Source organism: Merops nubicus, unplaced genomic scaffold (assembly GCF_000691845.1).
Source record: "Merops nubicus isolate BGI_N331 unplaced genomic scaffold, ASM69184v1 scaffold3123, whole genome shotgun sequence".
Lineage (NCBI taxonomy): Eukaryota > Metazoa > Chordata > Aves > Coraciiformes > Meropidae > Merops > Merops nubicus.
The window spans coordinates 8,125-21,389 of record NW_008600780.1 but is presented as its reverse complement, the minus strand read 5'-3'; the positions used below and the strand labels follow the sequence as shown (position 1 = coordinate 21,389).

General features: G+C 40.1%; 1 protein-coding gene across 1 annotated transcript in view; it reads left to right on the top strand.

Moving 5' to 3' along the window:
• LOC103770504 (cyclin-dependent kinase 14-like) overlaps positions 1-13,265 on the top strand; it is a gene marked incomplete at its 3' end in the record, with an annotated part of 39,967 nt that overhangs the window by 25,745 nt on the left and 957 nt on the right. Inside the window, exons 3-4 of the mRNA XM_008937764.1 lie at positions 5,348-5,442; positions 12,281-12,407. Of these exons, the coding sequence (XP_008936012.1) occupies positions 5,348-5,442; positions 12,281-12,407 (222 nt within the window). The remainder of the gene's footprint in view (positions 1-5,347; positions 5,443-12,280; positions 12,408-13,265) is intronic.

Genomic DNA, 13,265 nt, shown 5'->3' with positions numbered 1-13,265 from the left:
AAAATAAAAGGAAAGGTAACAAGTGTCTGAATTTCTTAGCTTTATGAGCAATTTGTAATTGTAAGTCTGAATTAACAGTGTAATGTGTGAGGCATCATTTAAGAAAAAAAAAGTTGATAAAATGTTTGGGAAATGGTAATTATTTTTCCTTCAGTTTCTGAAGTAATTGCATGTGCTGAGTGAGATCTGTCTTGGTGTTTCATTAAGAAATACCATGCAAATTATTTTGCAATGTCTGCTGCCTCAGAATTTATGTAATTTTTTTTTTTTTTTGTAAAATCTGCTGAAGCACTACCTTCAAAAATGTTAGGCCTTTTAATATTTATGCATGCAAGGAAAAACAGTGTCCATTTTTGCTAAGGGACATCTCCACCCTTTACTGGATGCAGAGGCATGTGGGGGGAAACATTGTCACCGAGGATGAGGAAGAGGCTAAGGTACTTACCTTCTTTGCCTCAGTCTTTAGTAGTCAAACCAGTTATCCTCATGGTATTCTGCCCTCTGAGTTGGAAGACAGGGACAGAGAGCAGAGTAAACCCCTTACAATCCAGGAGGAAGCAGTTAAAGACCTGTCACGCCACTCACAAGTCTATGGGGCCGGATGAGATCCACCCGAGAGTGCTGAGGGAGCTGGCGGAGGAAATTGCCAAGCCTCTCTCCATCATTAACCATGGGGCGAAGAAACTAAAAAAGCCTCTCTCCATCATTTACCAGCAGCCCTGGTTAACAGGGCAGGTCCTGGTCCACTGGAGACTGGCCGATGTGATGCCCATCTACAAGAAGGGCAGGAGGGACGATCGAGGGAACTACAGGCCTGCCAGCCTGAGCTCGGTGCCGGAGAAGGTTATGGAATGGTTCATCCTGAGTGTGCTGGCACGGCACATGCAGGACAGCTGGGGGATCAGGCCCAGCCAGCACGGGTTCATAAAGGTCAGATCCTGCTTGATCAGCCTGATCTCCTTCTATGACCAGGTGACCCATCTAGTGGATGAGGGAAAGGCTTCTGGACATTGTCTACCTGGATTTCAGTAAAGTATTTGATACTGTTTCGCACAGCATCCTCCTGGAGAAGCTGTCGGCTCATGGCCTAGACAGGTGGATTCTGCACTAGGTTAAAAACTCTCTGGATGGCTAAGCCCAGAGAGTTGTGGTGAACAGAGTGAAATCCAGTTGTTGGCCAATCACAAGCGGTGTTCCCCAGGGTTCAGTTTTGGGACCATTTTTTTTTAATGTCTTTTATCGATGATCTGAATGAGGCATCGAGTGCACCCTCAGTAAGTTTGCAGGTGACACCGAATTGAGCGGGATTATTGATCTGCTTGAGGGTAGGAAGGTTCTGCAGAGGGTTCTGGACAGGCTGGAGCAATGGACCAAGGTAAATTGTATGAGGTTTAATGAGGCCAAGTGGGGGGTCCTGCACTTGGATCATAACAACCCCATGCAATGCTACAGGCTTGGGAAGAAGTGGCAGGAATGGTGCCTGGCAGAAAGGGACCTGGAGTTGCTGGTGGACAACTGGCTGAACATGACCCAGCAGTGTGCCCAAGAGGCCAAGAAGCCCAACAGCATCCTGGCCTGTATCAAAGAGAGTGTGTCCAGCAGGAGTAGGGAAATGACCATGTCCCTGTACTTGGCACTGGTGAGGCCACACCTCAAGTAGTGTTCAGTTTTGGTCCCCTCACTACAAGAAGGACACTGAGGTGCTGAAGCAGATCCAGAGAAGGGCAATAAAGCTGGTGAGGGGTCTAGAGAACATGTCTTAAGAGCAGTGCTGAGGGAACTGGGATTGTTTAGTCTGGAGAAAAGGAGGCTCAAGGAAGACCTTACTGCTTTCTGCAACTATTTGAAAGGAGGTTGCAGTGAGGTGGGTGTTGGTCTCTTCTCCCAAGTAACTGGTAATAAGATGAGAGGAAAGGTGGTCACGGTAGTGTTGGATTGACAGTTAGCCTTGATGATCTTGGAGGTCTTTTCCAATCTTAATGGTTCTATGATTCTGTGGTTCCTCTAGTGATCCAGTTTGAGTAGAGCTGAACTCCACTTGGGAGCTGCTGTAAGCTGGAAAGAGAAGGATATCAGCCACATGATTTTACTGCATATAGGACACGTGGTGGCTAGCAAGTTGGGTTTCTGGTTGTTTCTGGACTGCTCTTACCCAGCATGAACAGGTACCTCAGGGAAGGTGACAGGTCAGCCTTGTTGCTGCAGAGATGAACCCTGGGGCACTCTGTTGTGTTGCACCACCTCTTCTTCCCCCCTTGCCTCCCCCAGTCAGGAATGAGCTCTCCTCCGAGTCCTGCCAGTTTGAGCTTTTAGTGTTTTGCCTGTTCTCGGTGAGGATGCAGCAGCTTCCAGGAGGAGAATGAGTCAAAAGGCATGACCTTAGATCTATGCTTCTGGCAGCTGGAGTCCAGAGAAAAGGGCTTGAGGTTGTAGGAATAATTACTGTTGATGATTTACTGTGTGGTAATAGATTAAAGGCATCCTGTTTCCTATCAAGATCTTAAGGCATTACAAGTTGTTGTGACCTTTGTATACGGTTTCCAGCGGTATAAAATAAAAGCAAAGCAAATCTCAGTGTGAAAATAAGAATGCATGTGAAACACATGTATAAACCCTGTTCTTTTTCTTCCTCTCTATGAGGAAACCAACAGTGAGCTATTAACTGTTAACTAGGGCAGCATTCCCACTCCAAACAAAGCTACTCACTGTGTGTTCACTGCAGCCTGCAATTTGGGAAATACTTTGCTATCCCTCTTCTTGATTTATGAGACACCTAAACATCTAAACAGTTTTTTCCTATAGTTTTGTAATGTTGTGTTAGTCCATAGTTGGATACTTAAATGAGAAGACTGGTTGAATAAATATTTTAGTCACCTCTATTAGTGACATCTGTAATAAAACTATGATTTAAAAAAAAAATAAATGAAGAAATTGGTTCTACTCAGGCAGAATGTGTTTTTAAGCACAGATTAAGAACTGAGAAAATTACTGACTTATCAATAATTGTGTGCTCCCAAAAAATGTAACAAGAAAAAGATCTGAGAGTTTCTTTACAACAGATTTTAATCAGTCAGTTAATATTTAGGATTTGGATAGCAAAATCATAGAATGATAGAATTGTTTGGGTTGGAAAGGACATTAAAGATTGTCTAGTTCTAGTTCCCCTGCCATGAGCAGGGAAACCTTCCACTAGATGAGGTTAGTTCAAGTCCCATCAAACTTGTCTTTGAACAACTTCTGGGCAACCTCTTCCAGTGTCTCACCACCCTCATAGGGAAGAATCTCTTCCTTATAGCTAGGCTAATTCTGTGCTCTTTCAGTTTAAAGCCATTATCCCTGGCCCTATCACTACATGCCCTTATAAAAAGTTCCTCTGCAGCTTTCTTGTAGGCCAACCTTAGGTGCTGGAAGGCTGCTGTAAGGTCTTTCTGGAGCCCTCTTCTCCAGGCTGAAAAACCCCAACTCTCTCAGCCTGTCTTCATAAGAGAGGTGCTGTAGCTCTCTGATCAGATTTATGTCCCTCCTCTGGACCCACTTGAACTGAATGCAGTACTCCTGGTGGGGTCTCAGAAGAGCAGAGGAGGGGGAGAATCGCCTCCCTCAAACTGCTGGTCGTGCTTCTCTTACTGCAGACCAGGAGGCTCGTATTCAGGTTTTTTGTCCATCGACACCTCCAAGCACTTCTCCACAAGGCTGCTCTCAATACACTCATTGCCCAGCCTTGTATCTGTGCTTGGGGTAAAATAACAGATTGTTCCCTGTAGTGGAGAGAGATGAAAAGGATCAATTTTGCAAACATACATGGGTATATCCTGATTCCGTTGAATAGAAATCTGGGATGTTAGTCTCAAAAAAGGTGCCAAACTGCCAGAAATTTGGCTTAGGACAAACGTAGGGTAGTGGAGTAAAGAGAATTTTTGCATTTTCTGACTGGTGGTCGATTTGGTCTAGTTGAGAGGTATGAGGTACCAGGTCATCTTACCTAGGATTCACTTGTTTGTTTAAACAGAAGTAATTTTTAGGCTTAGTTGATTTAAAACTTTTGACCATGGTTTTAAAGCAATTTACACACAGATGTGTCCTGTACTCTGTTTCCTTTCAGAAAAATGAGACTTGAGCACTTAATCAGGTATAAGATCCCAAATGTGAGTGTACATTGCGTGCAGCTGCTCATGAGTCTCCGAGCTGGATTCAACCCTAAACTTGCTGAATTTGCTTGACTTCTTTGTAACAAATCAGTCCCTGTATGTGATTTCAGTATCAGTGCTGACTCTTCAAAGTGTCTGCTCTATACTCTTGGTTGGTTTAGGTACAGGACATCTGAGCACTGATGTCAAATACATGCGGGTAACACTGAGGGCAGCTGCAGGTCATTTTCTGTAGTGTCCTTCTGCTCTTGGGGAAAAAATAAAAAGCCCTTTGCTTCCAGGCAAATAGAAAATGGGGAAATTTAAGAAAATGTGATACACTTTAAAAAACTCAAAACACTTTCCAAGAACTTCATCGGAAATTTTTCCTACCAGGTGAATTTCTGGTTTTGCAGTGTTGTGGTATTCTCTGCTAGGGCTGTGTAAACGTGAGGCAAGTACCAGCCTGTTGGAAAGGTCATCTGAATTATCTGGCCCTTTGAAAGGTGCTAAAAATCATTGGTTGGCTTGATTCAGTTTTAGACCCGTGACTAAGGCTACAGGACTTTATTCAACTGTGCTGCATATACGTGCCATTCGAAGTATGGTGTGATTATAGCCACAATCTAAAGACTATAAACATAATTCAGGAACAAGATACTCTCATTAAAGATGGTTTACTGTAGTATTTTGACCACAGTCTGAACAACGGTTTATGTCCCAGGACACTGACTACTTACAGCAATGTTTTAGGGTGGGCTTTAGTCTAAAGAAAATTTAAAAATTAAACAGCTCTTTTAATCTGTTTTTTGTGGAGCAGATTAAGACCATTGCTTAAATTTGTTAACAAAGATACGATGGCTTAGTTGTTAATGATCTTTTTCCCTATGTAAAGTGATATGTGTGAAAAATAAAACAGAAATCTTTATTTGATTAAGAAAAAAACCACCCTTTTGATAGTTCCAGTGATGCTAAGTGTATGGTTGATGTCAGCAAACACTATCTGGGGTGTTGAGTAATGTTTTGAGATGCCTATGATATTGCTTCATAGCTCTGCTATTGTTTTGTTTACTCTTTTGTTGTTGTTTGTGGCTGCTGAAACGTGCAGGCCTATGAGTTTTGATAATGAAGTTTAGTCTCTAAAAGCTGAATCAAAGCCATTAATGTGGGTGCAGTAAATGCTGAAAGGTCTTGTTTTGTTTTGTTTTGGTTTTGTTTAGCCTACAAGTCCCAAGTTTGGAAAAGCAGACTCGTATGAAAAACTAGAAAAACTAGGGGAAGGATCCTACGCTACAGTATACAAAGGGAAAAGCAAGTAAGTGGTGATTTTTTTAATTTAATTTTCTGTGTAAAAGAAGATAAGCTGAAAATATTAACGGATGTTGCTGCACTTGTAGATAGATCCCTATGAACGAATGCAAAGTGCTACTGGCTGTCATGTGCTCTAGTGAAAGAGGCTGAGGCCATATTGCATAGTTAACATTGCCTTCACATCAGAACAAAATGAGATCACATCTTATCAATCTGGTGCTTTGTTTGTAGTTTAATATTGTCCTACTTTCTCAATATTCATACCAAATTAATTTTTAGATGTAAAAGCACACTATTCTGTGAAGTATATTGTTCTGATGTTCTGAGAGCAATGCTGAATATATGCAATAAGTTGTTAGTCTTGTTGGTCATTACTAAAATGCTTGAATAAAATAACATGAAGGGAATGAATGGAAGTTTGGACTACGGTAAGATTAGTTTGTTTACAGTGGTTGCAACTACTCCACCATAAAATAACCTATTGTATACATGTCAAATACTTTTTTCAGCCACTTTAATGTTATTTGTTGCAATTTTTTTATCCACAATGCCTTAAGTGTTTCTATGTTATATAACTCAGTAAACACACTTAAAATATGCTTCTTGAGCTAGTGTTTCAGTTGAGAGTTAGTTATCTGTTGTCAAACAGAATGTCTTCTGCAAGATGCTGTAATTAATCAAGTTTTCATACGAATTTTCAATAGCAATAAAGCAGTTCTGAGAGAGGGATTTGGTACATGCGATATATTAAAAACTTTGTGTAGCAAATGATAGATGAGGCAACGTTACCATTTTTGGCAGAGAGAATATCATGACAGTCATGAAACCGACTACTGAAACAAAGAAGTGTGTTAACATTTTATAGGGTCATTAAGTTAGGTAGGTACTGAAAATTATTTTTTTCACTATTTGTAATAAATCAGAATGCGGGTTGCCCTCATCTCTCGGTAGCTTTGAGATTGATGAGCATAGTGACAGCTAAATCAGCTACACCACACATTCTAAATGTAGATCACTGTGAGTTCCAGATATTATACATAACTAAGCTTTTATTTGGGTCTGTGTAATAAGAGAAAATGGTACAGATTTCAGCTTGGGTCTTATTACTAAAACCGTTTAGTAAGATCACAGCATGCACCTTGTGATAGTTATCAGGTATGCCTCAGCTTTCAATAAGGTTGAAGTAAGGTAACAGGGGTGCTAGGTGTCCCATCCATCAGTGGAGCAAACTGAAAGTTAAAACCAAGACAAAGTGCTTCCCTGAAGCTATTTCATTCAGTGGTGATTTGTGAACAATTTACTAAACGCAGATTGGTTAGAAATATTAATTTGTTTTAGTAGAGTTGACTGCGTATCTGTAAGAAATACTTTAATGATTTTAATGGTAGTTGAATAAGAAATTGAAATTATTTGGCTCTCTGCATTCTCTGTTCATTATAAATAGTAAAAAATTATGTAAGTTCCATTGACTCTGTGTTTGGCTAATAACTTGGACATTTGCCATGCAACAGGTGTGAAGTAATAGGTGCCTTTTGAACTCCTGTATCATTTCATTGCATGGTTGAGATGAAGAAGTGGGCTCTGTCTGTGTATTGGCATGTTTATCTATCTGCTGCCATTGACCTTTTTCCCTCTTGAGCTTGATTGTAAATTCACCTGAATGTACAGCAGTGGGATCTGCCTTGATCTGTGGCCTGTAAATGTTGATGTGAGTTATGAGACTCTGGAGACAAAGCTGTTGGCAGCATAGGGGAGCTGCTGCCAGCCAGAGCTCCTCACAAAGGAGTGTGAAGGCCTTGCATCCCCGCACTGGGAGCTCTGCATATTGCACTTAAGGGAGAAACCTGTGCTTTTGGCAATATAACAAGTTGGCATGGTTTCTGTCTTCTCCTCCCACTGTGTTCAATTGCCCTTCAAGGCAAAGAATTAAAAAAGATTACCTCAGTTAAAGCAATGTGATCTGTGACTGCTGCTTGCACAGCATGCATCTGTGTTTTGAGAGGCAAGCCAATGGTATCTCTACTGCTTCTGCATTTCTTGATCTGCTTCTTGATTGTCCATGTGATTTCTAGTGTGCCTTTATTTTTTTGTCACCTTTACTAAGTTGCATGAGCTCACAGTATTGCAAAAATGTGTAGAATTTGTAAAAAAGATCTCAAAAAATTAAGTTCTGCCTGATTTCCCTACTACAAAAGTACATAATTTCAATTTATCCCTAATAAAGTGCTTGTCCTAATGAATTCTGGTCCCTATCCCTTTTAGCTGTTAATATGAAAAATTTGTAGAGCACGGAGCAGGGCACAGTAGAAGCTGATGCTGTCAACAAGAGCTTAAAGACTTCAAAGGCAGGGCAGTCCCTCAGTTAAGGTAGTTCTCCCATTTCTGTTTGAAATATGACTTTTTTTGTGTTCAAGGTGATTCCGACATGCACCCAAGACAAAAGATATTTTTTCAAGTAGCTTAGGGTATTTTACACTTAGTTCCATCAAAGGCAGTACCTTTTACTTTTCACCTGAAAATCGATAAGGAGTTCATGGTATAAAGTATGGACCTTAGAAATTGTGCTCAGGAGGACAGGCACCATGCTCTGCACCAGCTGCAGTGTCCATGCTGCTGGAGCAGCAGGGAATATTTGAATGGTCGGTGGGAACTACCTGTATTTGTTACCGACATGATGTATTGTACCATCTGTTATGAATATATAGCTGACCATCATGTTTCATGTATGTGTTTGTGGGTGACTGCTCACAAGAAAAAGAATGCCTTAAGTATTTTGAACTTGTCATAGTTTTGTCTGTCACACTGTCACTTTTTAGTCATTCTCTTAGCTTTACTCCATGCCCGTGTATGTGTTGAGTTCACATACTCCCTGATAATGTTTCATATGCAACAGTCCAGTTCCTAGATAATGTGCTCTTTTTTCATGTTTTGGCCAATTTCTTTAGGCTGAATGTTTCAAAATTGCTACGATTCATGTTGCCTTAGTGACCTTAACTTTCCAAACCTTTTATTTTAGTTCTTGCAAATTGTATGAAATCAGTGTTCATCTACAAATGAAACTCTTTTCATCTGAGGATACCAGATGGCTGAAAAAGGAATACATATGCATGGATTATGGAAAGGCACTTTGTGGCTACCTACTAGAGCTTCTCAATTTTTTTTTTCTTCTTTCCCCTCCCCCTCCTTTTTTGTTGTTTTTTTTAAGCTGATATGCTTAACTGATTTTTGTAGTCTGTTTTCTACTATACATTTTAAAGTCATGACATGGGTTTAAAAAGTTTGTATGTAGATGCTTTTAAAAAAAATCTCTAGCATTGTGAATCTTTAATAAAAACAATAACTTCAAGTTGAACTAGATGGAAATATAATGATGATGAGATGTTGAAATAAAATGCCAAATGGTAGGGAAAATTATTGAAGTAGTGTAAGTACTAAAATAAATTACTAAGATTCTAATTAGGTGATGAATTGTTGACTGTATTAATCATTTACTGAGTCGATTTCTCAGTGTTTAAGAGAAATACTGGGGGATTTTTCCTCTATAGTTGTACATATAAAGAGAACACTACACTATATATGCTGTTCTTCAGCCTTCAAAGCAGTTTACAGAGGTAACAGCATTATTATCTCATCTAGCAGGGGATGAAACTCAGGAAAGAAAATCTGTTATTTACTGAAGATTGCACAGGGAAATGTGCTAGAAAAACGAGGACAGAGCACAGTTGTATTAGATAAGGGTGCTAAAAGTTGTGTGATAGCAATTTATTTGCACTGACACATGTATGAATGATTGTAATGGTAGAGCAGACACTAAAGTAATTTGTCAACTAAATGCCATCACGCACCAATGTATTTTCCAGTTAGCCACAGAATGGCATCCCTCAAGAGAATCCCCTGTGACTGTTAATGTGCAGGGTTGTAGGAGGCCACTTTACTTACAAACAGTACCACTGTGCTTGCCTTCAGATTCTCTTTAGATGAAAATCAGTTCTTTATATGAACATCAGTGGGGCCCAGAGGGATGCAAGGTGTATACAGGGCAAAGAGAGAGATGCAAGATGTATGGAGGGCAGCCAGTGCTGCGCATCACTCTCCCTGCTGCCAGTCCCAGGGGGTTTGCTGCTAGTGCAGCCCCTGTGCTTAGATGAGTAGCTGATAAGCTTGACCTCAGTGCTGTGGGTTGGGAGGTAGGGATGAGGGACCTGGAGGTAAATGCTCTGATGCTGCTTGCCTGTTCATGCTCAAGTGAGGGCTGCCACATTGTTTATCTGAGACTGCGCTGAGTTCTGTGAAGAACAGGATCCCCGAGTTTCAGCAACAACAATTATTAATAATTTAAATCCTTCACCTCTCTCAGAACTCTTTGATCTTCCGTTTTTCAGTGCTCACAAATGTCAGCTTTATGAAATATCTCTAATCCACTGGCTTCTTCCAAAACAAAGTAACTTTTGTTTTGGCTGGAGTTTAAAAGAATATAGTGGGAGTCAAAAAGAGAAATTGAGGTGGCGTGTTAGTCCCTTGAGTATTTGCACCAAAGGGCTTTAGCAGGGCTGCAAGTGGTTTCTGTAAACTACAAACCTAAGTCCTTTTCAGTAAAAGAAATATAAACCATGTTTACACTGAACTATCTTTTATGATAATGATTCTTAAAAGTGTTTCCCTTGATTTGGAATTAGTTATTGGTGGGATAATCAGAGGTGACTAAACGTACAGTGAATTTGCCTCTGTCAGGTTTCTTCAAATGAAAGTTCTGGCAGAGCCTGGTTTCATTAGGCCACCATGGTCTACTTGGGGTTTTAGACATCTGTTTGTGACATTAATATCACTACAGAGCTGATCTAATGTGAAAAAATGGCTTTATAATTTTTTAAAATGTGATATAGTTCTTTTGGAAGGACCAATACTCTATTTAAGTTCCCTAAGCAGGGTGCCTGTAGGGTGTAGCAGGAGTGAGAGCAAATAGAAGACAGTGGCAGGGATTTAGCAGGAGCAAGGCTATACCCTAATGTCACCCTTTGCTCATCTCCGCGGCATTGTCTTGACTGCATCCTGAGATTGCATCAGTGGGAGAATAGCTGCCCCATTTCCTTAGTACCTCCTTGATCTGCTTTTTTTCCCTTTGTGTTCTGCATTGCCTTAGATAGATGCTACATAGCATCAATCCTGTTCTTGATCTGCAAAATGATCTTGCTTTTCTTATTCAGATTCCTCTTGGACAGTCATTTCATCTACTGTAAAATAATCAAGTCATCCAGCTGTCTAACTTATACACCTGTGATAGGTAGGGTTGTGTATTGGAGAAATTGAAAGTTACATGTGCATATTAAACAGCACATCTGTCTCAGTCTTTCTACAGCTGCCTTTATGGTGGTGTGTTCTCTTGTCTGTGCACGACACATGAAGTTACTTGGGGCAAGGCTCATCTTTTTCCGATGCCAGAAGTCCTGTTTAAATCTGAACAAAAATATACATAAGGCAATTATAAGGAGAAATCCAGGTGATCCAGGAGGGTTAACCTGATAATTATCTTTCAACAGTGACTAGAGGCCTGAGACTTGAACTGGAGCCAGGCTGAGGAATTGTGAATAGTTAGAAGGTGATTACTAAGCCATCTTTTGATAACCAGGGTTTCTTAAGTTGCTTAGAGTCATTATGCAATGCTGTGTATAGGGCTAATTTCATTCTGACAATTGCAAAAGAAAATTAATCAGAAGAAACGAGACAGTAGCCATCCTGTCACTGAAGTCATCTGAATGCAAAAATTTAAAGCCTGAGGGAAAAAATGAATTCAGAATTCATAAATGTGTCTGCATTATCTTGCTTAGAAAAATGAATACATCTTGTATGGCCCAAAACAAGAGTGAATTTGTGGCTGCAAAGGCTAATTTTATTTTTTCAAAAAGAAACTGCAACAATAATAATAATAATGGGGGGGAGGGGAAGGGGAGGGAAGAGGAGAATGTATTATGGCTTTTTGGTAATCTGTCCTCACCATTGTAGTCATACCTGTGGAGTCTGTTAAAGTTTCAGAATCTGAGTTTGTTCTTGAGGAGGGTAGTCAGTATCACTTTTTCTCTTTCATTCAGTTTTTGGTTTTGTGAGATTTAATTGAGATAAACTGAACCAACTAGTTTGGGGTTTTTTTTGTTTGTTTTGCAAGGCCTTGAATGTTATTAATGTGTGGTGAAATTTTGAATGCTAAAAGTGAAACCAACTAACTAGCTTTTAAACTAGAGTGACCAGTTATGAAGTTTTGTCCTTTGGAGCACAAAATATTTTTAATGTTATAAATGAGAGTCATCATAATCTAAAACTAACCTGAGCCATCTAGTCAAGAATGTACCTTAGGAGCAGTCCAGCCCTGACAGGAAATTGCCAGAATAACCTGAAAAATATTTCCCATATTCCATAGTTTTTTGAGGGCAATAATTGTGGATGTGATGCAGTGGGAAGGAGGAAATATGTATAAATATGGATGTACTTCAAGTGGGGTGATTAATGAAAATCATATGCTGTTTTTGAACAAGTGCATCAAATAAAGGACAGATACTTTAAAACTGTATTTTACAATGTGATACTTCACAAAGCTTCAGTTTAGTACAAAAAGGATAGAAAGGAAACTGACTGACTCACAGAGAACTGAGATCATTTCTTGGATTGCATCTGAGTGTGAAAATATAAAGCTGACATTATGGAAGCTATGAAGTGTTTCTTACAGTGCTATAAATGAATCACTGGCATTGGCACGAAGAAATTGAATAAGTACATGATGGGAAGCAAGTTCTGTTAAGAGAAATACTGTTTCTGCTTTAATTTTGTTTTTTATTTCTCCTTCCTTTCAGGGTAAATGGAAAGCTGGTGGCACTGAAGGTGATTAGATTACAAGAAGAGGAAGGTACTCCATTTACTGCTATCAGGGAAGGTATACACTCACATTTAATGTTTCTACATGGGATTTTTTTTATTTCAGTTACATTGCACTTCTCATTTCTGTGCCATGCTATAGTGAATAGCTTGAGAATCCAAATTATATTGTTATGTTCTCACTAGGAAGAAACTTTGGTGCTTGGGAAATAAAGCCTCTACTGCGGGAGTTCTTGCAGAAGAACTCAGATCTGCCTCTGCTTTGGCTTCTGTTAGATTTACTATACAAATGAGTACTTAAGAGCATGTTTAAGGTGAGTGTAAGAAGTCACTCTGGAAGATGAGGGAACTGTGCAAGTTGCTCTTCTTGCCTGCAGGCAGAACCTAAGATGGTGTTAGATTTAATTTTTCATATACCTGCAGCATGAAATGAAGAAGTGTTCCTTGATGAAGGCAGTCAGAAGATCAGGGTGCAAAAACAGAGGTGTCTTGGAAGCTGTCTGTAGTCTGGGACTAGCTTTTGTTTGGTTTACCTTGCCCATGGACTCTTAATCTGCATGGCTTGTGAATGACACTTACCTATCATTCTTGGAGATGCTCTGCTCCTTTATCACCTTTGTCAGCCTCTCATGGTCCCTAGTGATGACTGCTTTATCTAAGTCTGCCTATCAAGCTCCTTGCCAGAAATTTCTGGATGTGCCTTCTCTGTGTGGGCCTCCTCCGTTAGAAGGTACTAAAAATGAGCCTTGACAGAGAAATAATAAACAGTTTACCATCACACTGATTCAGACTTAGCTGAAGTTGGTAGTGAGCTAAAGAAATGAGTCTGATATGGCTTCTGAGGGCCCTTTTAAATGTGTGGTCTAATTCCCAAGGTGGGATGAGCCAGGGAGGTAGCAGAACATCCACCCTCCCAGGGTCCACAGCAGTGTGCAGCTTTGTGGCCATCACAGCCGCAGTCCC